At 38.4% G+C, this 27,631-nt stretch overlaps 1 protein-coding gene across 1 annotated transcript in view; it reads right to left on the reverse strand.

Moving 5' to 3' along the window:
- Positions 1-27,631, reverse strand: part of CCDC91 (coiled-coil domain containing 91) — a gene marked incomplete at both ends in the record, with an annotated part of 114,569 nt that overhangs the window by 84,629 nt on the left and 2,309 nt on the right. Inside the window, 3 exons of the mRNA XM_079550539.1 lie at positions 20,804-20,908; positions 23,435-23,623; positions 25,745-25,914. Of these exons, the coding sequence (XP_079406665.1) occupies positions 20,804-20,908; positions 23,435-23,623; positions 25,745-25,914 (464 nt within the window). The remainder of the gene's footprint in view (positions 1-20,803; positions 20,909-23,434; positions 23,624-25,744; positions 25,915-27,631) is intronic.

Raw genomic sequence — 27,631 nt, forward strand, 5'->3', positions numbered from 1 at the left:
AAACTAGAATAGTAGGATTCTTAGTGTTCTTACTAGAACAGTAAGACTTCAACTGAAAAATCTGTCTAAAGTACTTTAAATTAACAGTAAAACACAGTGGAACAAGTGCGCTCACCAACAAAGCGAGATATTTAGTTCCAGTAAATTTTATCATGATCTAAAGGGCTACCTAGGCTGTGGGTATACAGAGATCTCTACAGTGGATTCTAAGATTCCACAGCTACAAGGACAACAAAGACTTATCTTTTATTTATTATGGATTACTACATACCTCTGGTAAATATACTACGATTAAAGGCAAATATTTACATCAACAACAAGCCATTACAGATATTACCAGGAAGCAAATTGATGTATGTAGTAGATATTGAGGGAATAGAACTAAAGAATAGTCACAACAAACAGATTTTAAAAGAAAATTAGTTATAATAAAAAACAGCAAAGATATATAACAAATTCATCAAGTTATCAATACTACTCTATTAATGTACTTTATTATAAAGTTACTTGTATCATAACAACAACTACACTTATGACAGATTAGATTTGTCAAAACTACTTCTGACAGATTATGCAGACAAATATAAATAATAAATATAAATTTAATAAAACTACTGGTATCAACTGCATCAAAGTAATCCCAGATATGTGTTGGGAGGGGGGGAGGGGAGGGGAGGTATAAGTGCGCAGTGCCAAAAACAACTTCAAAGGGGCCTAACTAAGAAAACTGACCTCAAAATAGTCTAAGTATGAAAAATGATCTCAGAAGAAACTGATGCCTGGTACCAAATAAATAACAAAATCGCATTTTGAAGACTACCAGTATCACAGAGTTTGCAATCACATAGGCCTCCACAACAAAGGCTCAGTTTGTCTAGAAAATCTTGAAGAAAAGTTTGCAACATGGGGAATTCTGAGACAAAGGCTCCACTTTGGAAAGAAAATGTTTAGATCAAAAAGCATTCGCTCCTGGTTCACAGGTCAGGTTCCCAACCTAGCAGTTCTCAGCCTGGAAGGTATTTTCTCCTGCCAGTGTTTTAGCAGTTATTTCCTGCCGATTGTGATTCCAGGGCCAAGTCAGAATCACAGAAACACCAAGGTTGGAAAGGACCTACAAGATCACCCAGTCCAACCATCCACCTATCACCAATAGTTCTCACTAAACCATGTCCCTCAACACAATGTCCAAACATTCCTTGAACACCTCCAGGGTCAGTGACTCCACCACCTCCCTGGGCAGCCCATTCCACTGCCTGACCACTCTTTCAGGGAAGTAGTATTTCCTAACATTCAGCCTGAATCTCCCGTGGCGCAGCTCGAAGCCATTCCTTCTAGTCACCTTTATGGCTGCTCCCATCATAAATATATTGACCCTTACTAGCACTGCCAAGCAAATCAAGATGCAAAGCACATGCCAAATGGGAAGTAACAAAAGAAGCTAGAGCAGCAACACCAAGATATACTTAAATGAACATAAAGATTCAATTTAACACATTTTAAGAGTACTGACTTTCTTTACATACTCCCCAAAGTAAATGAAATTAATTGATATGAAAGAACTAATAGTAAGAAATCAGCTTTGCTTCATTCAGATGTATCAACCAACGTCTATGACAGTTTGCAGAGAGTATTATTTATTACAAGTACAATGATCTCCTACGACTAGGTGATCCACCTAGTGGATGAGGGATAGACTAGGGACATAATCTGCCTAAAATTTAGTAAAACATCTGACACTATCCCACAGCATTCTCCTGGAGATTCTGGCAGCACATGACTTGAATAGGAGGTACTCTTTGCTGGGTAAAAAACATGCTGGACAGCCAGGTCCAGAGACTGGTGAATGCAGTTAAATTCAGCTAACAACTGATCTCTAGGGGTGTTCCTCAAAGGGGAGTACTATGGCCAGTCCTGTTTAACATCTCTATTGATGATCTGGAGGAGGGGACTGAGTGCATCCTCAGTAAGTTTACAGATGACAAGTTGGGAAGAAATGCTGATCTGCTGAAGGGTAGGAAGGCCTTACAGAGGGATCTGGACAGACTGGATCCATAGGCTGAAGCCACCTGTATGAGGCTCAAGTGCCATAACTGGCATTTTGGTCATAACAACCTTATGCATGGCTACAGCTTTGGGCAGAATGGCTGAAAAACTGTGAGCTGAAAAAGGATGCTGATGTTTGCTGACAGACAGCTGAACAGGACCCAGCAGTATGTGAAGGTGGTCAAACAGATAAGTGGCATCCTGACTAGTATCAGAAATACGGTAGTCAGCAGGACTAGGAAGGTGGTCAACCCTCTGTACTCAGCCTTGGTGAAGCAGCATTTTGAGTGCTGTGTTCATTTTGGGGGCTCTCACTACAAAAGAAACTGTGCTTTGGAGCATGCCCTAGGAAAGACAGCAAAGATGGTGAAGATCTGGAGCACAAGTTATGAGGGGAAGCTGTGGGACTGTTCAGTCTGAAGAAGAGGCTCAGAGGAGACCTTACTGCTCTCTACAACTACCTGAAAGGAGGTTGTAGTGAAGTTGAGGGTTGGCTTCTTCTACCAGGTAACTAGCAATAGGATGAGAGGGAATGGCCTCAAGCTGCTCCAGAGGAAGTTCAGGTTATTATGAAAAATTTCTTCTCAGATATAATAGTAATGCATTGGAACAGGCTGCCCATGGAAGCAGTGGAGTCACCATCCTTGGAGATTTTCAAGAAGAGTGTAGATGTTGCACTGAGTGATGCGATTTAGTAAGCGTAGTGGTGAGGAGTTCATGATTATAATAGATGATTTTAATGGTCTTTTCCAATTGTAATGATTCTATGTGCAAGCCCGTTGATGACTGCTAGCTCCCGTAAGGCTACGTATCTCCAGAGCTATTTGCAAGTCCAAGTCAATACCTTCAAAAGTCACAGTCTCTCTTTCCTCCTAATTTCTGTAGTAATTTAAAACAGCAAACTGTAGACCCCCAGATGCAAATAAATTACAAGGTGTTTTCCTATTTTCCACATACAGTTTTTCTGTATACTATTAAATCACTAAGAATCGTCATATTAGACTCAATTACTCCATTATGTCTTTTCCTTTTTCACAAAAGTTATCAACTCTATTTTTCTTCCTAAGTATCAATTTTAAAACTAACAAATAATATTTAATGTCATGATTCTGTTAATATTTCTATAACTCAAATATAGGGAAAAAAAATCTTTCAAACACAATAGAACAAAATCACAAAAAAATTGAGATAAACATGATGAGAATAAATCCATAATGTCTAATTATATACACACTAGAGTGTGCTATTGTATATAAGATAAAGATTGCTTGATTAAATAATGTAAGCTTTCCTAAAGAAAGATACAAGATTGCCTTCAGGTCTACAAGATCTTCACTTTGATCACATTGTCAGGATGCTAGTGAAAGAAGCAGCTAGAAGCCTAACAATATAAGAACAAATACTGCTACTGGAAGGAATAAAAAAAAACACATTTCAGATTCCATTATATAACCAACAGAACATGTAGTAGGCACAACTTAAAGCTCACCACAGGAATCAAAGAGATACTATATTTTATACAAAAAACATTGCTACCTGGCATATACAGAACTCTTTGAAGTAAATAATGGAGCAAGTTACCGAGCACATTTTCACGAGCAATTGCCTATTATAGTGGTGAAGACATTTGCTACTTACTTAAAACTGGGCTGAGCTAGAGATGAGTGATTATCAATGGACCAGTCTTCTGGGAGACAATACGAATTATTATATGTGAAAGACTATGTAAAAGGAATAGTATGCAAGTGCCTGTACATACTCAAAACTGAAAATTGTAGTCCCCCAAGAAACTGCAAAAACTCTTCAAGCATGTGCCATATATACTGAAAATTTTTTATATTTAAGACATGAATATTGTGTGAAAAAACAACTACAGTTTATATCTGCTCATATATTCTACAGGAGAGAGATTCTCCACTGAGGATGTTAATTGAGAAAAGACCTAAGAAAGAAGCAGAATTTATTAAACAATCTGTAAACCACGTGTTCTTAGCATTAATAACCATTTTGTTGGCAAAACTGTATGACACAGTAAATGGCAAAATACAATTGGTTCAGGAAGCCTTTCTGACTGCCATAAGGCTTCTAAAATACAATATAGGTAGATAATTCTTAGGAATAGAGCTAGAGCTGTGCGAGGGCATCTTATGCCAGTGATGTTTTGGTACTTCCCCATATAATCAAGATGATGGGACTTAATACCAAGGGAAAGCCAAAGAGAAAGAGCACACAAGACAACAAACCCAGGAATACTGTCAGAAGAAAATGCTGGTTAAGCTGGACAGTACAAAGAAAAGGCTGAGGTACTTAACACCACCTTTGCCTCAGTTATCACTAGTAAGGTTGACCACGCATGCATAAAGCACGGAAACAGAAAATAGGGAGCATATAGAGGGCAGAATCAAGGACAGATAACCTGGAAGGAATACATCAATACTGTCTGAAATTAGGAAAGCCAAAACTAAACTGGAATTGAATCTAACAAGGGATATCAAAGACAGGAATATCTCTTGCAAGTATAGATGTTGCTCCAAAAATAATGCTTCTTAATTATTTCAATGGAAACTACAACAGATACAAAGAGCACAATAACACTGTTTAATAGAGAAAATTCTCAGCTACAAAACACTATTTTTCAACATAGTCATCAACATTACCTATGCATTTTCACCAACAAAGAACAACAGTTTGCACACTGTGCTTGTCAAAATCTGCACGGCCATCCAAAATGTGGCTTGTCTTTCATTTCACTGTTATCACTGCTGAAATGCACCTGCTGAAGGAGATGATGTCACACAGGACATGGAAAAGGCAGAGGTACTAAGAGCCTTACTTTACTTGTAAGACCAGCCTTAAGGAATCCCCAAGAGGAAAGTCTGCAGTGGAGAAAGGAAGTCTCATCTCAGAGGAAGGGGATCGAACCAGGGAATTCTTCAGTAAACTGGACATACATGGACCCTAACTCGAGGTACTCAAAAGTGTTAAGGGAATAGGACAGCACCACAGTCATCTCAATATAAAGTTCAGAAAGTGAATACTACTTCTCCTGCCAATCTTAACTCTTTTTCCATCATGAAATGTTTTTAGTGTTCCAAATCTATTTACAAATCAGACATGCTCTCTGAAAACCAGCCAGACAACAGCTGTGCAGCAAAACTGCTCCAACACAAAGTGCCTGCCATATTTATTGAGTGCTGCAAGACCCTCCATCCTGCTAATCCCCAACATCTTTCCACAATTTATTTCAGTAAGAATACTATCTAATCACATGTCTAGTTAATTGCCCAGGCAAATACTATTATTCAAAAGAATGAGCTGAAGACAACACTGAATGAAGATCAATTTCTACCATGAAAGTTAGAAGACAACAATATATAGAGAGAGTTGCTTCTAGAGATCTCAATATCTGTAGAAAAAAAAAATGCAGATTATCTCCTCCGCTCTTTTTGTGAAGAAATGAATGCATTAGAGATTTGATATTGAACTATACCAATTCTCTAGCATCCTCAAAAACAAAACTTGTGTAAAAATCTGAGGACAGCTGACGAAAAATAAGATTGATGGGCAAGTCAAACAAATTAACAGAACTTGCAGGTCAACCGAGAGACAATCATCTTTTCATCAAGCTGTTGTATTTGTTCCATTAGAAAGGTGACAGGAATTGTGTAGATCAGAAGACAAAATGAAGAACAGCTTGGGAATCTAAGCATTGATTCAAGGAGTTCGGGATAATGTCAAGAAGACAGCAAGGCTTTGTAAAGACTTGTTCAGCTCATGATTTGCAAGATAAGATAAGCTTCTCTTAACACTATAGTTCAAAAGAGGAAAGGGTCAAGAAATGAAATAGAACACTCAACACTTAGATCGGACTGCCCAAACCAGAATGCAAACTGCATCTACAATTAACTCCAACATTTAACCTTGCACACAGTTAATTGCTAGCAAAATATCAACTCTGAGATTTAAGTCGCTAGTTATTTGCTATACATACCTAACAAATTCCTAAATAACCAAAGCCATATAGGAAAAAAGGACAAAATACAAGTTACACCTTCACAAGAGACAACAAGAAGTAAATTGAAAAAGAATTAATCTATTTTAAAATACAGAAAGAGTACTTCAGAAACCAAAGAAAAGCGTTTGTTACTTAACTTCAGTAAAATCCAATGTGGAAGGAAGCATCTCTTACAGTCCCAAAAAAGAACTCCAAGCCACAGATTCACAGATTTTACAATAAGTCCCTCTTATTTTTTGTTGTGTAACTCAGTGAACTACTCTTGCAGTTCTACATTCTGAATTACTGTTTCATTTACTGTAAAATCTCACAGAACATAAATACATCACATTGTATGTGTTCCTATTTTAACTGACAAACGTTTCCAAAGACCAAAAGTGTTACATTTTATGCAACTGAAATTTAAGTTTACAGTAACTGATATTCTGATTAGTATAAAATTTCAAATACTGAATTAATCAGATTTTTGGTTCAGACATTCCTGGCCCTGCCCATAATTACTAATGTCTGTTTTCTGGCAATGAGCTCGGTCAGACTGGAGTAAAATATTCCAAATAATTTAGTCCAGGGAGTATCCCCTGGATTTCAGTTATGACCTTCCTGAATCGGAATAGACATTTATTTTTCTTGGTTTATGATCAAAGTATTAAATCACAACATCACACGATCATTCCGGTTGGAAAGGATCTCTTGAGGTCATCAAGTTGATCTTCCTACTGAAAGCAGCATAAACACTGACTGCAAACTACTTTATTCAGTTGGACCTTGAAAATGTCCAAGGATGGAAGTTCTACAACATCACTGGTTAAAATATTCTAATGCTTACCTTCATCACATTTTTTTTTTTCCTTACACCAAGTTCTAACTCCCTATATTTCTATTTACAAACATTATCACTCACCCTCCTGCTGTGTGCCTTAGTAGAACCTGTCTTGCTTCATCCTTCTGACAGCTGTTGGACATCTGTGGCAATCCCCAGGGGGGTTAGAAATAGACAATCCTTAAGGTCCCTTCCAATCCAAGCCACACTATGACTCTACAATCTGCCAGAAGGCTTACTCTAAGCCCTCCCTTCTCCACGTTGAGGTCAACATAAAGCATTCATTGCATTCCCCTCATTCACAATCCAGTTGGTTCATCACAGAAGGCAATCCAGGTTGATCAGGCACAAATACTTTTTGATAAACCTATACTGGCTATTCCCAGTCACTTTCTTCATGTGCCCCAAATGGCTGCCAATGGCATTTCTTCCATGCATTTCCCAAGCTCCAAAAGGCTGGTAAACCAGTACATTTGTAAACCATCCTTTTAATCTTCCTCCAGTAATCAGACTTTCCTGAGTCTCCACTCAGGATCTTCCCAGATGATACAGATCTTCCCAGAGTGACATCAGTCAGGTTATGGCCTACACCAAATTCTGCTCTCAAATTCTATGGGCTGTCCTCTCAAATACTCTGTATTTTGAGCTGCTAATTCTTATAAATGACAACCTCACCTCCTCTTCTAGACTGCCTTTCTAATGAGCTAATATTCACTATCCATAACATAGATCTAGCCACACGAAGAATCCCAAAACACCACAGTTATTTAAACATTAGTTTAACCACTGTATACAGCTCCTCTTGCATGTTTCTTAGGTTGCATGTACTTGCATATGGCCATTCAGCATGGATCCCTGAAAACTGATTTAATTCTCATGTTGCTTGATGAGCAGAAGTCTGGTTATTCAGTTATCTCTTTTACCACTTCTCAACAGTGAACAGCTATAATCCCATTTAAAAATATATAGCGATGCTGAACTCAGATGGGAAAACAATACATAAAACATCCACAAAGGAACAACAGTATTCAGTTCTTAAACCCATTTTTAGGAAATTTGGCTTATTTAGCAATGGCTACAGTTACCTCTAGTTCCTTTATCATCAATGGAGTTTGAGTATTTGGAGAAAAAAAAAAAAAAACCCAACACATTATTTGGAGCCTAACATATAAACCTGGACACCTGAAAAGTATTCCTACGTGAAAACCATAAAACGTATCACTTATATTTTTTGGTTGTGACCTGATAGAAACAGACACAAGTCTATAGGGAATCCTCTATTATACTTTCTGTGAAACACTAACATAATTAAGCAAAAACAAAACTCCTTTCTCAAGAGAATTTTCTCCCTTTCCCCAAGGAAGAGGGGAAATAGAGCTTGATATTAATCTTCCTCCTATTAAATGGATGATATATTTAATCTGTTTTCTTCCTCTAAGGAAAGTCTTTAAATAATCAAAAATAAAATTTTAGTTAAACAAGAACATATCAGATACATCAAATATATTGTATATTCTGAAAAAGACAGCAATTATCAATACTGCATTAAGTTACTCACAGATAGCCAAAAGCTATTACAATGTTAGCTTTTTAAAAACACACAGACCTGTGACATTTTAACAATGACATATTATTAAACTATATGGTCTAGGCCATCTTATGCTCAGTACTGGAGCCACTCCTGTTTCACATCTTTATTAATGATCTTGATGAGGGGATTGAATGTAGCCTTAGTAAGTTTGCAGATGACACCAAGTTGGGAGAGAATGCTGATTAGTCAGAGGGTAGAAAGGCAATACACAGGGACCTGAACAGACTGGATCAAGCCAAGGCAAACCGTATGAGTTTCAACAGCGACAAGTGTCGGTCCTGTTACGGAAAGACTTTCTTAAAGAAAGATCTGAAAGAAAATCTCCCACTGAAAAATGTGCTTCCCTCAAAGATTTGTGTACACATAACTGAGACAGTAAATGACTTTTTCATTTCTGTACCTAGCATTCCCTCACTCTTCAGATCATTATTACTTTGCCATTATATTTCTTCTATGTTATACACTTTCATCTCACACTCTTCTTTCCTGTAACCATAACAAATCCACACTTTAGCTCTGAAATTCTTCATTTGGAAAACAATAACCATCTTCACAGTTCAACTTAATCTAATGCACTTTCAGAAAAGTAAAGTAAAATTAAAAAAATGAAAAGTAAAAGAAATCACACTATTTCCAAGCGAAATCAAGAGGACAAAATGGACAAAAGAGCATCAGTGAGAGTCCTCCTTCTGCTAAAAAGTGACAAGGAGAGGCACAGAGATTTTAATTTGGATGCACACATCACTTCCTCTACTTCTACAAACTAAGACCATACATATGTTGTCTTTGTGAACTCAAGAATACCTCAGTTCCTTCTACAAGTCAGCTAGGGGGGATGAAGAAACAAGCTCATGATTTACTCACTGTATAAAGATGAAACAAAATGTACATAGGCTTTTAAAGACTGTAGCACTGGGACTGAATTTTATTTAAAGCTTTAGCATACTATATGTTTGAAACATATAGGGGGGCACAGACACTGCTTACAGTAAGGCTCTTGGCTAGAAGTGTTTCAGAAAGTGTAAGTAAATACTTTTAAAATACAGCCATCCTCAACTGGATGTATGCAGAATAACTAAGCACATGTAAAGCTACTTAAAAGATTTGAGGCCATATTTAAAAACCTGAACAGTCGCAAATATATACTAAATATATTTATACATATAAAAATCAAATTAAAAATTGTTTCTTCCCTCAAAAATACTACTGGGTATCTATTGTGCAATGAAAGATTAATCAGCTATGTCAGTGATTGGTATCTATCAAGATAATGTATCTGGTGATGACAGAATAGGAACGTGTTGACAGTTTTTGAAATACCATTGTAGGAATTACAACATCTAGAAGGACTAAGGGCTGCTATTTTTATTTAATAAACATTTTGCTCTCAAAAGAATTTGCAAGTAAAGACAGAGTACTTTGATATAAGAAGAGGGGCAAATGTGACTAGACTGTTGAGAGTTTTTGCATATTTTCATGAAATATATTCAGAATTTTTTTTCTTTTTTTACAGGATAGCTACCATATTCTCTTCCCCTATGTGAAATGTTCACTGCATTTTTGACCAAATCCCATATATGTCTAAATAATTTCTCTTAGACAACATAGTCACAGTAAATGATAACAATATCGAACACAAAAAATATGTTAGAAAGGAAGAAGGAAGCAAAAAGAGCCAAATCTCTCCGGAAGCAGGTAATTTCACTGTATTCTAGTAAGGAATTTCTTGCATGCTCAATCTGAATAATTTGTCATAAGTCACTCCAAAAAAAAAAAAAATGACAGTTTAAATGAAAATTGAAACTGCTACATAAAAGTAAAAAGTATTATATAAACTTGACTTGTTAGTTACACAGTAAATAACCTCTAATGCTCCGGTATATGAATTTTAGATTGAAATATATTAAGATGCACTCTGTGACTCTTCTGAGCTTATTGAAAAGCTATGCGGCAAATATGAAGATTTAGCAATTAAAGGGAAAGGAAGGAACAGTCATTCAAAGTTGTTTCCAAACTATCATTCTAAAATTTGTTATGCATCTTCATTTCTCCAACTATGTAAGCATGAAAAACCAAAATGCTGTTAAAAGTATTTAACAAGTTTGACTAAGTTCTCTGCAAACAGACAGCTCTGGTGGAGTCGCATTCCAGATTGAAGCAAGGAATCGCCTACGCAAGGAAACAATTCCTCTCAGCAAGCAGCTGCTGCTGCCATTGCCTTCCCCATGGTAATGGCTCTGACATGGCTGGGCGGAGACAGAAGCAGTGGCTTCTACAGGAGCAACACAAACAGAATGTGGTATGTCACTGAAAGCATGGTGCAACAGTCTGTGCAGGCAGAGTGAGCACCCCTCTCCAGTTGGAGGTCTGGCTCACCGATTGGCTACCTCCCACACAAATAATCTAATCATTTCCACTAAGCAGAAAGCCCTTGCTAAAAAGAATGCAGCTACTCAGATCATGTGCCTGTTCAGGTCTCTGGCTGCAGGGAGTGCCTGAGCCTGCTGCTGACACCAGAGGATGGCAGAGACACCACCTGTGTGAGCAGTCAGATGATCTGCTCAGCCTGGTGGCAGAGCTCAAAGAGGAGATGTAAAGATCAAGGAGTATCAAGAAGCACAAGCAGGAAATAGACTGGAGGAGCAACTCCCTGTCATAGGTATGAGAAAGGTGGGTATCACCTTGACTGAGTGATACACCCCAAGCAGTGGTGGATCCCCTGCCCTGCTGCTGCCAGGAAGGGAGAGAAGACCTAAGACATGCAGAGTAATAAAAGCAGGTCCCCACTCAACATTTCAAGAACCTCTCCCCACCCCTCATTACCCACCTTCTTTCCAGGTGCCCTTATGGAACAGGTTTAAGGCTTTAAAACCTGAGGGAAAGGTAAGTGGAATGTGGTAGGTCAACCAAAGAGGCCATCTAGGGCAACGAAGTCAACTCCGTGCCTCAAGACTGCCTCCACCAAAAAGGAAAGAAGGGTAATTGTCATGGGTGACTCCTTCTGAGAGGAATGGAGAGCCCCATATGTCAACCAGACCCTATCCATAGGGAACTGTGCTGCCTCTCTGGGACCTGGGTAAGGGGCATGACTAAGAGATTCCCTAGTCTGGTTTGCCCCTCTGATTATTACCTTTTACTGATGATTCAGATTGACAGTGATAGTTACTGAGAGAAGCCTCAGGATAATAAAAAGAGACTCTGAAGACTGGGGAATTAATGGACAGTGCAGGAATACAGGTGGCAACAAGAGGTACTGAGAGAACCAGGAAAATCTATCTCATAAAAATGTGGCTAAGAGAATAGTGTAGGAATTTTGGCTTTTTCAAACATGGGGCAGTTTACTTGGCACCTAGTCTGATATCTGCTAATGGGGTCCACCTGCGTCAAAAGGGGAGAGAGGGGGAATTTGACCCAGGAGCTAGACTCATTAACAGGGATTTAAAGTATGTTTGAAGAGGGAGGAGGGTGATAGCAAGCCTGTCCGTAATGTGTGGCATAGCATAGTTAGGTTAAAGAGACAAGGAGCAATCTGCTGCATCTTATGGTGATGAAGGCAACAGGTAAACTAAAAGTAAATATTTCAAAGGAATGAAGAAGTTATCTTCAAAGAAGGTAACAAGATGAACTGCCCTGCTGAAGTGCCTTTATGTTAACGCACACTTTTTGGGAAACAGCAGGAGTTAGGAGTTAGGAGTCATCATGCTATTGGAAAACTGTGATGTAGTTGCTGTCAATGAACCCCTGTAAGATGATTCCCGTGACTGGAATGTAGCTACTGACAGCTACAAATTGCTCAGAAGGAACACACAAGGAAAGAAGGGAGAAGGCATTACCCTCTACATCAGGGAAAAAGTAGTGTGAGGAGCTGTCTGTGAAGAGCCAAGAGCAAGTTCAAAGTCTGTGGTGGAGAGTTAGAGACAGGCAAAGGGAGCTCTGTGGCTGGCGTCTACTATATTACAGGCCACTTGATCAAGCAGAGACTGGTAATGAAGCCTTCTTCCTCCATCTGCAAGAGGTGTCATCTTTGCAGGCTCTCATCCTGCTGAGGAACCACCCTGACATCATCTGAAAAAGTAGCACAGTGAACTGCAGGCAATCCAGGAGGCTCCTGGAATGCATTAAGGATAATTTCCTGAGATAAGTAATAGACAGTCCTGCCAAGGAGGATGCACTGTTGGACCTACTGCTCATCAATCCAAGTGAACTGAGTGGTGACATCAGGATTGGAGACTGCCAGGACTGTACTGAAAATGCAGTTCGTGCTCTTGAGGAATATCGGACATATGAAAGTAAAATCAGGAAGCTTGCTTCTAGGAATGCCAAATTCCAACTCTTCAGGGAGGTTGGTCAACAAAACCCCCTGGGAATCTGTCCTTAAGAGCAAGGGAGTGAAGTAGAGCTGGCAGATCTTTAAGGAAGCTTTCCTTAGGACCCAAGAGCTCTTCATCCCTAGGAGTAGAAAGTCCGGAAAGGAAGGCAAAAGACCAACATGGAGGAAATGGGACCTACTTGTCCTCTGGTTTGACCAATAGAAAATGCACAGGTAATGGTAGCAGGAACAGCTAATCTGGGAGGAGTACAGGAATACTGCCAAGCTGTGTAGGAATGAGGTTAGAAGGGCCAAGACCATCTGGAACTGGACTTGGAAAGGGGTGCAAAGGATAAGAAAGGGTTAATAGATATATCTTTTTGGAAAAGGAAAGTCAGGAGGGCGTAATCCTCACAGTAAGCAATACAGGCAGACTAGTAAAAATAGACAAGCAGAAGGCAGAGGTACTTAACTTTTTTTTTTTTCCACCCCTCAGTCTTCACTAGTGACTGCTCTACACATTCCGATATCCAATATCTCACCACTGTAAGAAATTTTTGTTCCTAACATCAAACCTGAACATCCCATGGTACAACTTAGAGCCATTACCTCTCATCCTATCAACATTTAACTGGTAGAAGAGACCAACTCCCACTCACTACAACCTCCTTTCAGGTAGTTGTAGAGAGCAGTAAGGTTTCCCTAAGCCTTCTCTTCTCCAGATTAAACAATCCCAGTTCCCTCAGCCTCTTTTCATAAAATTTGTGCTCCAGATCCTCCATCAGCTTTGTTGCCCTTCCTAGGACATACTCCAACGCCTCAATGTCTTTCCTATATTGAGAGACTCAAAATCAAATGCAGTATTTGTGGTACAGCCTCACCAGGGCTAAATACAGTCCTGCTGACTACCCTGTTTCTGACATAAGCCAGGATGCCATCAACCGTTTTGGCCATCTTGGCATACTACTGGCTCCTATTCAGCTGGCTGTCAGCTAACATCCCCAGATCCTTTTTCCAGCTACTCTGCCTCAAGCCTGTAGCAATGCATAAGGTTGTCAACACCACAGTGCTGGGCATGGCAATGGGCCTTGTCAAGCTTCATACAATTGGCCTCAGCCCATGAATCCAACCTGTCTAGATCCCTTTGCAGGGTCTTCCTACCCTCCTGCAGATCAACACTTCTTCCTAGCTTGGGTCATCTGTAAACTTACTGAGGACTGCTCTGAAAGTAATGCTTCCCATTTTATTATGTTGACCCATGATATCAGAGGTGGATGTTGGTAGTGTGTGGCAGTAGAAGTCGAACCTTTCCAATAATATTCTGTTACATTCTGTTGCCACACAACACATGGCAGCAAAGGGACAGTGACAAAATGGCATGTGACATGGAAGTGTCTGTGAAGAAAAGATTTGTCACTGAATTCCTCCAAGGGGAGAGAACTACACCTACTGACATTTACTGATGCTTGCTGAATGTTTGTGGAGACCAAACAGTAGATGTGAGCACAGCAAGGCAGAAATTGCATGTTTCAGCAGTGGTGACAGCAACAGTAGGTCACCTCCACTGGTGCAGATTTTTAGAAACACAGCCTACAGGCTCTTATTCATCACTCGTGAAAATGCCAACAATAATGGTGGTCACTGTGTTGAAAACCAGTGTTTTGTAACTGAGAATTTGCTCTATCACATGGTGTTACTGTGCTCTTGTATCCGTTGTAGTTTCTGTGGAAATAAAGAGGAGGCATTACTTTCAGAGTGACCTATGTACAAAAACATTAATATTTTCAAATTTGGGATATTTATGAAGAATGTCATGTAAATTAGATACTCAATTTCCATCTAAAATCGAAGGTATATTATATTAAAATTGCCTAAATTAATTCTAGTGGCTCAACACAGCTAGTGTGCAAGTACAGAAATATTTATGTTTAATAATACAGAAATAGAAAAGACAGCAAAATTGTATGGTATTTTCCATGTGTACATGATGTAGGTATGCCAGTCATCCCTAAACCTCCAGAGCCAGCTCAAGAAGAGTAACTCTGATTTACAGCTTAACTTCCCAGTAACAGAAGAATCTGTATATTCAGAATTCAGCTGTCCAGTTTAATTACAGCTCAGAGTATTTTCTATCGTCCTCTTCTAATATGAACTGAAGTTAAGGTGGAGTTATTTAAAATTGAATGAAACTTTAACACAAAACAGGCTACAGTTATGCTTTTTTTGCCTTTTAGCATTATTATACACTGTCATAGAAGCACAGAACATTCCAAGTTGGAAGAGACCCATAAGGATTATCAAGTCCCACTCCTGTCCACACAGGACCACCCAAAAATGAGACCTTATGTGTGAGAGCATTGTCCAGATGCTTGTTTAACTCTGGCAAACTCCGTGCAATTATCATTTCCCTTGGGAGCTTGTTACAGTGTCTGACAACCTTCTCAGTAAAGAACCTTTTCTTGATATCCAACTTGAACCTTCGTTGTTGCAGCTTCATGCCATTCCCTCAGGTGCTATTGCTGGGTCACCAGAGGATCAGCACCTGCCCCTCTGTTCATCCTCATGAGGAAGCCATAGCCACAGTGAGGTCGCCCATCAGTCTCTTATTCTCTAGGCTGTGCAAACCAAGAGACTTTATCTGCTCCTCACACATCTTCCCCTCTAGACCCTTCACCAACCAAAGCAAGGCTTTTGATAGATCTTCACATCTTTGCAGGCCTCCTTTGGATACTCTCCAATAGTTTTATATCCTTTTTGTACTGTGGTGTACAAAACTGCACACAGTACTCAAGGTGAGGCCATACCAGTACAGCATAAAATAGGACAATTACTTCCCTTGACTGGCTAGCAATGCTATATTTGATGCACCTCAGGATACAATTGGTCTTCCTGTATGCCTGGGCACACTGTCTGCTCATGTTGAACTTACTGTCACTCAAGATCCCCAAACCTCTTTCAGAGGGGAAGAAAGTTGTTGTTAAATTTCATGCAGTTGGTGATTGGCCAGCTCTCTAATTTGTCTAAATCTCTCTTCAAGGCCTCTCCATTCCTGATAGAGTCAACTGCTCCTCCCAATTTAGTACTGTCAGCAGACTTCATTTAAAATAACTTCCAGTCCTACATCCAAGTCATTTACTAAAAGATTATATAGAACTAGCCCTCAAATGGAGTCGTGGGGAACCCCACTAGTGACCAGCTGCCAACCATTTACTATGCATCTTTGGGTCTAAACCATCAACCAATTGCTCACCTAGCACATTAGATTTTTGTCTAGCCGTATGCCTTTTGTCCAGAAGGATACTGTGAGAAACAGTAATGAAAGTTTTACTGAAATCCAAGGGGATAACATCAACTGGCTTCCTTTGGTTAAACAGATGGGTGACCTTGCCATAATACAAAATTAACTTAATTGAACAGGACCTTCCCCTCATGAACCCATGATACCTGGATAACTTGATAACTGGAACAATGTTTGCCAGCTTCCAGTCAAATGGGACCTATCCACATTCCCAAGACTGTTGAAAAATAATTGAGAGAGGTCTCACGCTGACACTGGCCAGCTCTCCGATTACCCTGGGATGAATCCCATTGGGTGAATCCCATATATTTATACACATGCACATGGAGCAGTAAATCCCACACAAGTTCAGTGTTGTCTGGGAATTGATTGTTACCTCAGTCACAGTCTAACTCAGGCCATCTGGAGTGCCAGAGCCCATCATCAGTGTTGAAGACAAAGGTGAAGAAATCATTAAACATCTCTACTTCGTCTATGTCTCTATTTGTAAGATTACTGTTTTCATCAAGTAAAGAAGCCATGCTCTCTTTGGTCCTCATTTTGTTGTTAACAAATTCAAAAATAAAACCTTATTACTGTCCCCCACAGTACTGGATAGCTTATTTTCTCCTTCGCACTTATTTTCTCCTTATAACTGTGAAGAGAATCCCTGCAGCCTTCCCCATTTTGCCTGACCTTGCTTCCAGCAGCCACACGCTTTTTTTTCCTCCACCTAAGCTCTGAAAGAAGATACCTGTTTAGCCAAACTGTCCTTCTGCCCTCCCTGTTTGACTTCTAGCATTTTGGAATTGCCTGTGTCTGTCCTCTCAAGAGCAGAAAGTGGAATTTAAAAAGTGACCAGCACTGATGGAGCCCAATGCTTCCAAAATTAGTTTCCCAGGGGATCTTATTAACAACTTCCCTGAATAGCCTGAAATCTACTCTCCCTATATCCAGCATTGAGGTTTTGGTGGCAGTTTTCCTCCTATCACTTACTTTAAATACAACCACTTCATGGCCACTATGGCCAAGATGGCCACCAATCGGTCTTTCACTAAATGGTGTTTAAGGTACCTTGCAATCTAAGTCATTCTAAGACTGTACTATTTTTTCCCTCATAATATTAGGCTTTATAATTTAAATGACAGCTATAATGGAAACTCAATGAAAAGAATCCCAAAAATCAACAGCTTCAGAAATAAGCAGATGAAACATCATCTAATAAGAACGATTGTACTTATATTACCATGCAGTTTAATTCCAGCTAACAATTAATGCACAATCTTCGCCTAATTATGTACTAATTTGTCAACATTTTCTTCAGCATAAGCTTTCTTACCTTTCTAAAATGTTACTTAAATAAGCTTTCTACCTGATCTGCTTCTTTACACACAAGAACATTACTCAAAATGAAACAGTAGTATTGAACTAGTTAATTTTTTAATCATGATTTTTTGCAGCAGCAGAAATATTATTAAACTGAAGTCACTGTCGCAATAAAAATTGTAGAGATGTTCCCTAAACAAAAATGGGGAACAGAAACAAAAGATTTCAAACAAAAACATTTTCAGTCCATTCAAAAAAAAAAAAACTATGGATTTATGAAGTTAGAAGAATAGAAGTTAGCTGCCAAAAGAAAGTCTATTTCAAAAAGAAAGATCACACTATATCAAGTACATTGTGCTGTGAAAAAAAAAAAAAAAGAGCCTGCTTAATTTCCAGAAACTGTTGACGATGGGAAAAAATGTGCATAACCACAACTGGAGTTTTCCAACTGCAATGCTGTACTCAAAACTGTGTGGTAAATTAAAGAAATAGCAGAGGAAAAATATGATCCAGCTCTTAGTGAATCATCAAAAACTGCTGTCTGCCACTAGACCAAAGATTGTAAGTCTTATCAGCTAAACAATCTATCCAAATAATTAAGTTCCCACTTAGAAGGCTAGAACTCAAGCACTATTTTCTCTTCTCGAACCAAGTGTTCCTTTTATGATTTGTAAGTTAGAGAATGCCACTTACTAACAGAATTATTAAGACAAAACAGATAATCTGCATCGAAAAACAGAATACGGATAATAAAAACTGAGAGATTTTTTAAATCTAAAGTATCATATTAAAGCTCAAGTGAACCACTACGTACTACATTAATCTTATTAACACCTTTCTGCTTTTCTTGTTCACATGACAGAGATTTGAAATGTATTATAAAGGCTTTCAGTATACATTGTGAATCTACCAGAATTACTTTTATGTTTGCATACACATTTTCCAGGTATTTATAAAGAAACCTGCAATAATAAAAACTCATCTCCCAAAAACCTGCTTATATTCTTGTTGCTCCCTATGACATCTGAAAAGCTGTGGCAATCAGGTGAAACGCCTGGTGACTGGAAAAAAGGTAACAGCATACCCATTTTTAAAAAGAGTAAAAAAGATGACTCCTAGAACTGTCAACCTATCAGTCTCATCTCTGTGCCAGGGATGATAACGGAGTAGATCCTCCTGGAAGCTATGCTAAGGCACATGGAAGGCAGGGACATGATACAGAAGAACTAGTATGTCTTCACCAAGGGCAAATCCCTCTCAACCAATCTAGTCATCTTCTATGATGATGGTGTCACTCAATCAATGGACAAGGGAAGAGCCACTGATATCATCTATCTGGACTTCAATAAGGCTTTTGACACAGTATCCTTCTCTCCAAACTGGAAAGAAATGGATTTGATAAGCAGACTATTCAATAGACAAAGAGCTGGCTGCAAGATCGAGTCCAGAGAGTGGTGGTCAATGGCTTAATGTCTGGATGGAGAACAGTGATGAGTGGTGTCCTCTATGGATCAGTGCTGGAGCCGAAATTCTTATAATCATCAATGACATTGACTGCAAGTTTGCTGATAACACACCAAGCTGTGGAGTGCAGTTGGCACACCAGAGGGATGGGATGCCATTCAGAGGGACCTAGAAGGCTTGAGCAGTGGGCCCAGGTGAACCTCATGAAGTTCAACAAATCTAAGTGCAAGATCTTGCACCTGGGTCAATGCAACCCTCACTACCAATACAAACTGGGGGGATATAAAGACTGAGCTCAGCCCTGCCGAGAAAAGACTTGGGGATACTGGTGAATGGGAAGCCAGACATGAGCCAGCAATATGCCCTTGCATCCAAAAAAAGATAGGCCAGCAAGGTAAGGGAGGTGTTCCATCCGCCCTACTATTCAGTGGTCAGGCCCCACCAGGAGTACCGCATCCAGATGTGGAGTCTTCAGTACAGGAGAGACATGGACCTATTGGAGCACATTAAAATGATGCGTAGAATGGAACAGCTCTCCTACGAGGACAAGCTGTGCGAGCTGTGGCTGTACAGCCTGGAGAAGAGAAATCTGAAAGAAGACCTGATAGCAGCCTTTCAGTATCTAAAGGGAAAAATACAGGAAAGAAGGAACAGACTCCTTGGCAGGGTCTGTGGCGATAGAACAGGGGGAACTGGCTTCAAGTTCAAAGAAGGTAGATTTAAGTTAGATATAAGGAAAAAGTCTTTTACAGTGAGAGTGGTGAGGCACTGGAACAAGTTACCTAGTGTTGTGGTTGATGCCCCATCCCTGGGCACTTTCAAGGTAAGGCTGGATAAGGCCCTGGGCAAACTGATCTAGCTGTGATGTCCCTGTTCTCTGCAGAGAGTTAGACTAGATGGCATTTAAAGGTCCCCTCAAACTCTAAGGATTTGATGATTCTATCTTCCTATTCAATTGCCTTCATATGGTACGTGTAACTCACGGTGTAACCTGTTCTAGTGTCTCACCACCCTCAGAGTAAAGAATTTCTTCCTAATATCTAGTCTAAAACTGTATTCTTCCAGTTTAAAACCACTTCCCCTCATCCTGTTGATGCATGCCCTTCTAAAATGTCCCTCCCCAGTTTTTCTGTAGGATCTCTTCAGGTACTGGGAGGTCACTATAAGGTTTCCCCACAGCCTTCTCCAGGCTGTAGAGCCCCAACTCTCTCGTCTGTCCTTGTAGGGCAGGTGCTCCAGCCCTGTGACCACCCTCGTGGCACTTTTCTGGACCAACTCTGCATGTCCTTCCTGTGCTAGAGGCCCCAAAACTGGATGCAATACTCCAGGTCTCCAAGTTTATGCACATTCATAGCACAGAACTCAAGAATAATTTCAGTTAAAAGTCTTAACCTGAAAACTCACAAAACTATCCCAGAATCATCACTACACTCAGATTTTCAAGTCAATAGAACTAATAACTGGCTGTTTCTACCATTAAAAAAAAATGTTCACTGACATCTGTACTCTGTATCAGACAAACTTGCACAGTGTGTGCCACAGATATTGTCCTTTGTGTCGTAAACCAAAGAAGACAGAAACAATTGGCATTACGAGCAGTACAAACTTCAATAAATTAATTTTATCTTGCAGCTTTTAGAAGCGCGACTCACTTTTGTTCTCTAATTTGATTTGACCATATCCAGAAAACAAAATACATGAGTTTTTCTAACAAGTTAAAGGTTATGACTTTTTATCTGTTGCTCTTGAAAACAATAGAGAAATGGACAGATACTTGATGCATGATGCAGACTGTTAAACCTGCTAATGTAAAAATCAGGTTTTGATTTGAAGACCCTAAAAATTCTTCAAATTTTGGAGCACGCCTGTAGATACTGAGAGGATTTGTTCAACATAAACACACTTCATACAGAACACTTGAAAATACAAGCATACTGCAAGAAATGAAATGAAATTACCTGAAGTATCTTGTAATGATCTTGATGTGAAACAGCTTTTTCTTTTTTCTCCTTCAAGAAATTCATTTCTTGAACACTATGTTTTTCCAGCAAATATTCTAATTCCTGTAAAGATTACAAAATATAATAAAAGCAGTAAAAATGTTTGTGAGCTGTGAAAATACAGATTTAGGTCATTGTTCCAACTAGATTCAGTTCTGAAGACAATAACATTTTGTATCATAACATCAGAAGATACTTAAAGTCAAGCATTTCCATATTTTAAGTGGTTTCTGTCTTTCTACAGTTGAAAACCTTAAGTACTTTTAGAAAATGGTTTACTAAAAGGCACCTCCATCTCCAAAATGACTAGAACCTTAATGTAACCAACTCCCAACATGATCCAAATAAATGGAAGGAAAATGGCACTACTGACTAGTAATTTCCAAAATTATTTGCTGTACAAAAAAGCTAAAGACCTTTTTTTTTTTTTTCCATGTAGCTGTTGCTGCTACCAAATGCTTCTCTATAAGTAAGCTGTGGACACCTTTCAGTTGCTCAAGAACAACTATTTTCTCAACCACTGAAGTAGCCAATTTAGAAACAAATGAGCAGCCAAACCACTGGATAGCTATTAAAAAAAAAAAAAAGTGCAACTGAGACAGTCAAAAGGAGGACAAAAGGAGCAGGTAGGCTTAGCTCATTCCTGGATGAAATAAGGACAGCATCTGAGATTCAGAGTCTGATTTCAAGCGTAGAGAAACAGACTTTGCAACACTTCTGTATGTATAGCAGGCATGTCCAACCCACAGCTCACGGGCCACATATAGCCTGATCCAAACTCGTTCTGTGGCCTGCTCCCTCCTCCCTGACACCATCATGGTGGTGGCTCTTCCCCACTGTGTGGCCCAGCCTAGCCCCAAGTGTGTGCCCATCACTCAGTCACAATCACACAATCAGTGTGCAATGGGCACTTCTGAGGCTGAAATCAGCACAAGGTGGGGTGGAGGGAGAGAGTGGAGTGCATAGTGCAGCATTAAGGCAAAGAATTATATGCATTTTGGTAATTGGCTATATGCAGTCCTTTGAACAGTGAACAATATGCAACCTTGATTTCTATTTTGACAAAGGAATTTGTCAAAAGGTTTAAAGATTGCTTAGAAAAATCACCACCTTTTTTCATATATTTACAACTACATTTTCAGTTGACGTAAATGCATTACTTGCAAGTTTTCAAATAGAATATACGGAGTTGCAATCAGACATTCAACTCGAAGAAAAATCTGATAATGTCTCTCTACTAGACTTTAATAAGACCTTTCTGATGAGAGAAAAATATCCCTTGCTTCACAATCACACCTTATTCATGCCATCACTTTTTTTTTTGGCAGTACGTGTATTTATGAACAGCTGTTTTTAAGGGCAAAGGACAAGAGTGAAACTCTTTGATGAACAAACACCTTGAGAGCTCACTAAGAAGTGCAAACACTTTCAATGCCAGTGAACAAGGTTTGTTAATTATATAATGTTGTTAAAGTGGCCCAAGATAATTCCTCATCGCTCAATGAGACCCAGAGATGCCAAGAGGTTGGACACCCTTATATAAAATAATATTATATAAAAATTTATATAATATAAATATTATATAATATTATATAAATATTATAATATATAATATAAATATTATATATAAATATAGATAAAATTATATAACAAATAGTGTTTATTTCTTTGTATGTCTCTCTTATAATCTGTACTCATGCTAGTCTTACTTCCCTTTTGGTATGCTCTTAACTTCCAGGAATATCAATTCACAGTAGATCTTCCCAATCCTGTCTTAATTACTCATTTCCACCTTCATTTTTATTCCCAACAAATCACTCCCTTCTTCCCTAGCACACCTTGGTTCCTATTGATGGACAGTATTAAGTATACAACAAATTTAACTTTCTTGTGGCAAGAGATTTGGTCTGAGTTAATGTCTTGAAAACTAGGCAGGAAAGGAAGATGTTGCAGTCACCTGCAGGATCACCTGTGAGAGACTGAGGTGTTGCCCAGCCTCTCCCCTGGAAGGTCCTAGAACAACAGACTGATTATATGTGAACCACGTAATAAAATGTATAAACACCACTGGATGACCACAACTGTCAGCAGAGACCATAGCTGGATCCACTTTTTCTCCTTTTCACTTTACTTTCACTGTTGTAATTCTGTTGAGTCTTAAGTAAAATTGTGGTTTATCTCAAGTAATTGTTATTAGTCCTGGTTACCAGAGAATTAAAAAGGTAATCTCACCCTAGCCCACCAAGAGGATAGGACACTTACTCTCTAGCGTGACCTTTGATTTACTCAGATACACAACAACTGTACAACACTCAGTGTGGAAGCAACAGGAATTTAGTTACCACATCTCCCAAGAGGAATTTAAAAAAAAAAAAAAAGCATTATATTTGTATAGACAGCCAAAGGCACTTCCAACTTCATAGACCACACACACTCCCACAACATTGTTAAGACTTCGTACCATATGATTTTACACTGCGACATTTTGTCTTTCTAAAAACTGGCTCAATTTGGTTATTTTCTTTTAGAGAGCTTTGTAAATGTAAGATTATTTATTTATTTATTTATTAAAAAAAAAAAGAAACATACCTTTTTAATTTTTAATTTTTCTTCTTCAGCAGCACAAAGATTGATTTCTAGATTTGCTAGAGTTTGTTGAAGGCAGCTCTTTGATTCGTTTGTTCTCTGTGTCTGAGCATCATCCGTAGCAATGGATGATGTGACTAAAGACTTATCTTCTGTTAAATTCAAAGAGGCAACTGGAATATCTACTTGAATCTAATTTAGAAGGAAAACAAAATGGTAAAAGAGATAGCAAAGAGAATTTAATATTCCAGTCAAGTTAAATTTCATTTCCAATTGAAATTACAGATCTTAATAAATGTAAACAAAGAGGTTATTTATTTGTAATCATACTTTGTTGACATCATACATATGAGAGGGTGCATGGATAATGTGCTAGCCAAAAAGAAAGCTCCAACAATGGCACAGTAGCTAAAAATTCTACATGCATTCAGATCAATTCTTCACATCTCCATTTCTTTTTCAAGAAATACTTTGTAGAATGCTTTTAAGAAGGAGACTGACATCAGATACTTCCGTTCTGAATGAGGTCAAAATACTAAAAATATGTGAAAAGGGGACAAGAGTGAAACAAAAATCATTGGTCTCAAAGCATCAGGCTTGCAGAGAGAAACTCTCCATGGATTAGTCACTCCTTGTTTTTCATCCAATGAAGAATACAAACAGTAGCCATAGAAAGTGAAGTGATTAAATAGATTTTAATTAAAATCAGAATACATTTTTTTAGCCAAAATAAAAATACTGAGAGTACACCAACAGAGTAAGAGTAACTGAGACGTGTCTGCAACAGTTAGCTAATGCTATTTCTGTAAACCGCACAAGTGCAAGAACTGAAACAGAGGCCTCTTGAATGTACTACGTAAGACAAAGAGTACATTAACGATACCATACTTTCAGCAAAGCATAAAAATAAATTAGGCAAAATTTTAAATGTTTCATGGTACAACTAACAGAAGATACAGCTTCATTTTTTTTTCCCAATTGAAAAAAAAACATCAAACACCTTACTTGTTTGTATAGCTGCAGAGGAATTTCAAAGGAAAAAGCTAGTACATTAACTTCAGCTACCATTTGTTTTCTAACAACTTTTTGAAAGCTAACAGCACTTGAGATTTAGGGGGGGGTAGCAAAGGAACATCTCAGTATGTTTTTTAGGAGAGGACTGAATGGTATGATGTAGTCCATTCCCCCAACACATTTTATTAAAGCAATCACTAAAGTAATCAACCGACTTTTTCATTACTAGATTCAATGAAAAACAAGCAAAAATAGCAGAGACCTTGACTGTACAAGAATGTGTAAGGATCCAGAATATACAACAGGCAGAAAGAAATCTGCAGTTTGTTCTCTCAATTCACTTTCTGTCAGAAACAAAGAGGATCTAGATTTGGCCTGGGACCCCCAAAATAAGGACAAGGACCTGTTATCCAAAGTCAAGAGAAGGCCAAATCCATGATGAAAGGGCTGGAGCACCTCTCCAATGGAGTCAGGCTGAGAGAACTGAGCTTGTGCAAGCTGGAGAAAAGAAGGATCCAATGAGACAGCCTGGAAGTATTTAATGGGGACCTACAGGAAAGATGGGGAGGGACTCTCTTAACAAGAAGCGTAGTGATAGGACAAGGGGTAATAGTTTCAAACTAGAATGAATTATTTACTCAGAGGGTGGTGGAGCACTGGCACATGACGCCCAGAGAATCTATGAATACCCCACCCCTTGGAGGTGTTCAAGGCTGGGAAGTATGGGGTTTGGGCAACCTGATCCAGTGGGAAGTGTCCCTGCCCAGGTTGGGTAGGGCTGAAATTAGATGATCTTTAAGGTCCCTTCCAAACCAAATAACTCTGTCACTCTTTGATTCTCTGAATTTAAGAGAAAAAATAAAATTCATTCTAATTAAGGGGAAAAATAAATATTAATTCTTTAGCTGTAATATCACTTAAGAATTAAACAGAAGTATATCTTTACAGATTTAACAGTAATATATATATGCACACACACATATATATGTACAGAAATTTTTGCAACCAGTTCCTATTTTCATTCCTAGTACTATAAACAGGCCTTTAATATACCTATCAATCTTGCAGTCCATACCAAACCAGTATGAAATCTCCCAATTGGAAGACTTACACACTGTTCTCCTATGTCCCAAACTCCTACGGAATCAAAAGTTTACTTGAGAATCTAAATCACAAAAATTAAAGGGCCAGCATTTGCTCTTAAAACACAAACTAAATTTGTATAGAAAAAATGTAATGCTCAGATATTTAATACATCAAGTTATCCTGTTGAAATACAGATTGTGATTGCTGTTTTACCTGTTCTTCAAGAACAGCTGAGTTTATCACATTGTTGGCTGTTTGAATAGATGTTGCCACATTATCACTTGATGAAGTGAATGAGTCAGAAGGATCCAGGAAGGATGAAGGCACACAGTGCTTCAGAAGAACATCAGGAGAAACATTCTGAGCTATACGGACTTCAAACTCTAATGCAAGAAATAGAAACAGAAAAACAACAAACAACTTGAAGATGCATTCAAAAATTATGTTTCTGAAATCTAAAATTTCACAATAGCAAGAAGTTTAAGGATTCATAGTCAAATAAGACTATGTAACTTTCACAAACTAATTGTGCTGAAATGTAACTCCATACAAAGTTTGTTTATTTTTAAGTACTACCATGTTAACAACATGCAAATTTATACAGTCACGCTAAATTTAGACTTGTAACTTACAAAGAGGTTTCGGGAGGCAACTGCCATCCTTATCTATTGTCTCTTCTCAGAGCATTTTAGTTTTAGCATGATCTCAAATCAGTTTAATTCAACTGTAAAAACATATTTGCTAGTTCCTAACTTTTATAAATTTTTACCAAGACACTTGATAAAAGCAAGTATTCATTTTAGAACAGATCAAAAAAATAACAATATAGTTATCTTTTGATAACAAGTTGGTAATTTTACAGCTAGTAAAGCAAAAATGTAATTAAATATTGGTGCGAGTTCTTTCGTAGCAATTGCCATTTATGCTGCAAGAAAAGGAAGAGAGGATATTTACCAATCCTGCACTACAGAAACTAGAGTGCTTTTACGACAGATTCAGATACACAGTAAGTAAAAAGAAATCCTTGCTTACTTTCTTAATTTAACAACAAAATCCTATGATCTTTTATTTTCACAATTCTGCCCATACACGATGTTTCTGTGATTAAAACTGTTAGCACAAACACAAAAACCTAGTGCAACACTGATTCCCAAGTTGTTACCATCCATACTTTGGTTATGATTACTAGAATACAGCCACTGTTCAAACAAATAATTTATCACAAAAGTAAAAAACATGGGACTGGGACACATAAGACAGCTTTTCAAATTACACAGTGTTTTTTTTGTGGAACTTTTATAATCAAGTTGAGCTTTCAGTGACTTTCAATAATAAAAGTTTCAAATTTTGAGGAGAAAGAAAAAAAAAACCAAAAAATAAATTCAAAATATTCTCAATTTCTCAACTGTCAAAACAAAGCCTGGAAAACAAGGAGCAACAAATGATACCCACTCTGAACACTATGGTTTCAACTAAAACACATGATGATCCACGTGATCTTGCAGAAGACAAGGAATAAAGGAGAAAGGACAAGGAAAAAAACCTCTGAGGTATCTTTTTTTTTTTTTTTCCCTCCCAACAAAGCTTTTGCTTTCAGCAGCATGGACTCATCATTCTAGGAAAATCTAATTAGTATTTGCTATGTCTGTAATTCAAGCTCTCAACTTTTTTTTTTTTTTTCCTATTTAACAGGTGATACGAAATTGAATTAGTATTTTAGTTCAGCTTAAAACATCCTTATGAAGATCATCCTTCAATCCTGAATAATATTATGCTTATGTTTCTCAAATTATTATGCTTGTTTTGTACTCCTAGATTGTGAGTGTCTTGCTGTGTTTTCTCTCCAAGAGATCCTGAAGTGTTTAACATCCCTCAGAGGGGTGAAGTAAGCTGAAGAAGGCCTCAGTTACAGCAGGCAAAAGCAGCAATGTCAGCTGTGTTGGTCTGCCCATTAATCCAGACTCATAAATTCATGACTAATTGCCTACCCCAAAACAGAGTTCTGTGCCTTCCAGCTACTCGCTTACAGAAAAGGATACTCCCTGCCCCAGCTTTCGATTCTTAAAGGGCCTACCCTTCATCCATTCCAGCATTTTAGTC

The sequence above is a fragment of the Tetrao urogallus genome (assembly GCF_951394365.1).
Source record: "Tetrao urogallus genome assembly, chromosome: 1".
NCBI lineage: Eukaryota > Metazoa > Chordata > Aves > Galliformes > Phasianidae > Tetrao > Tetrao urogallus.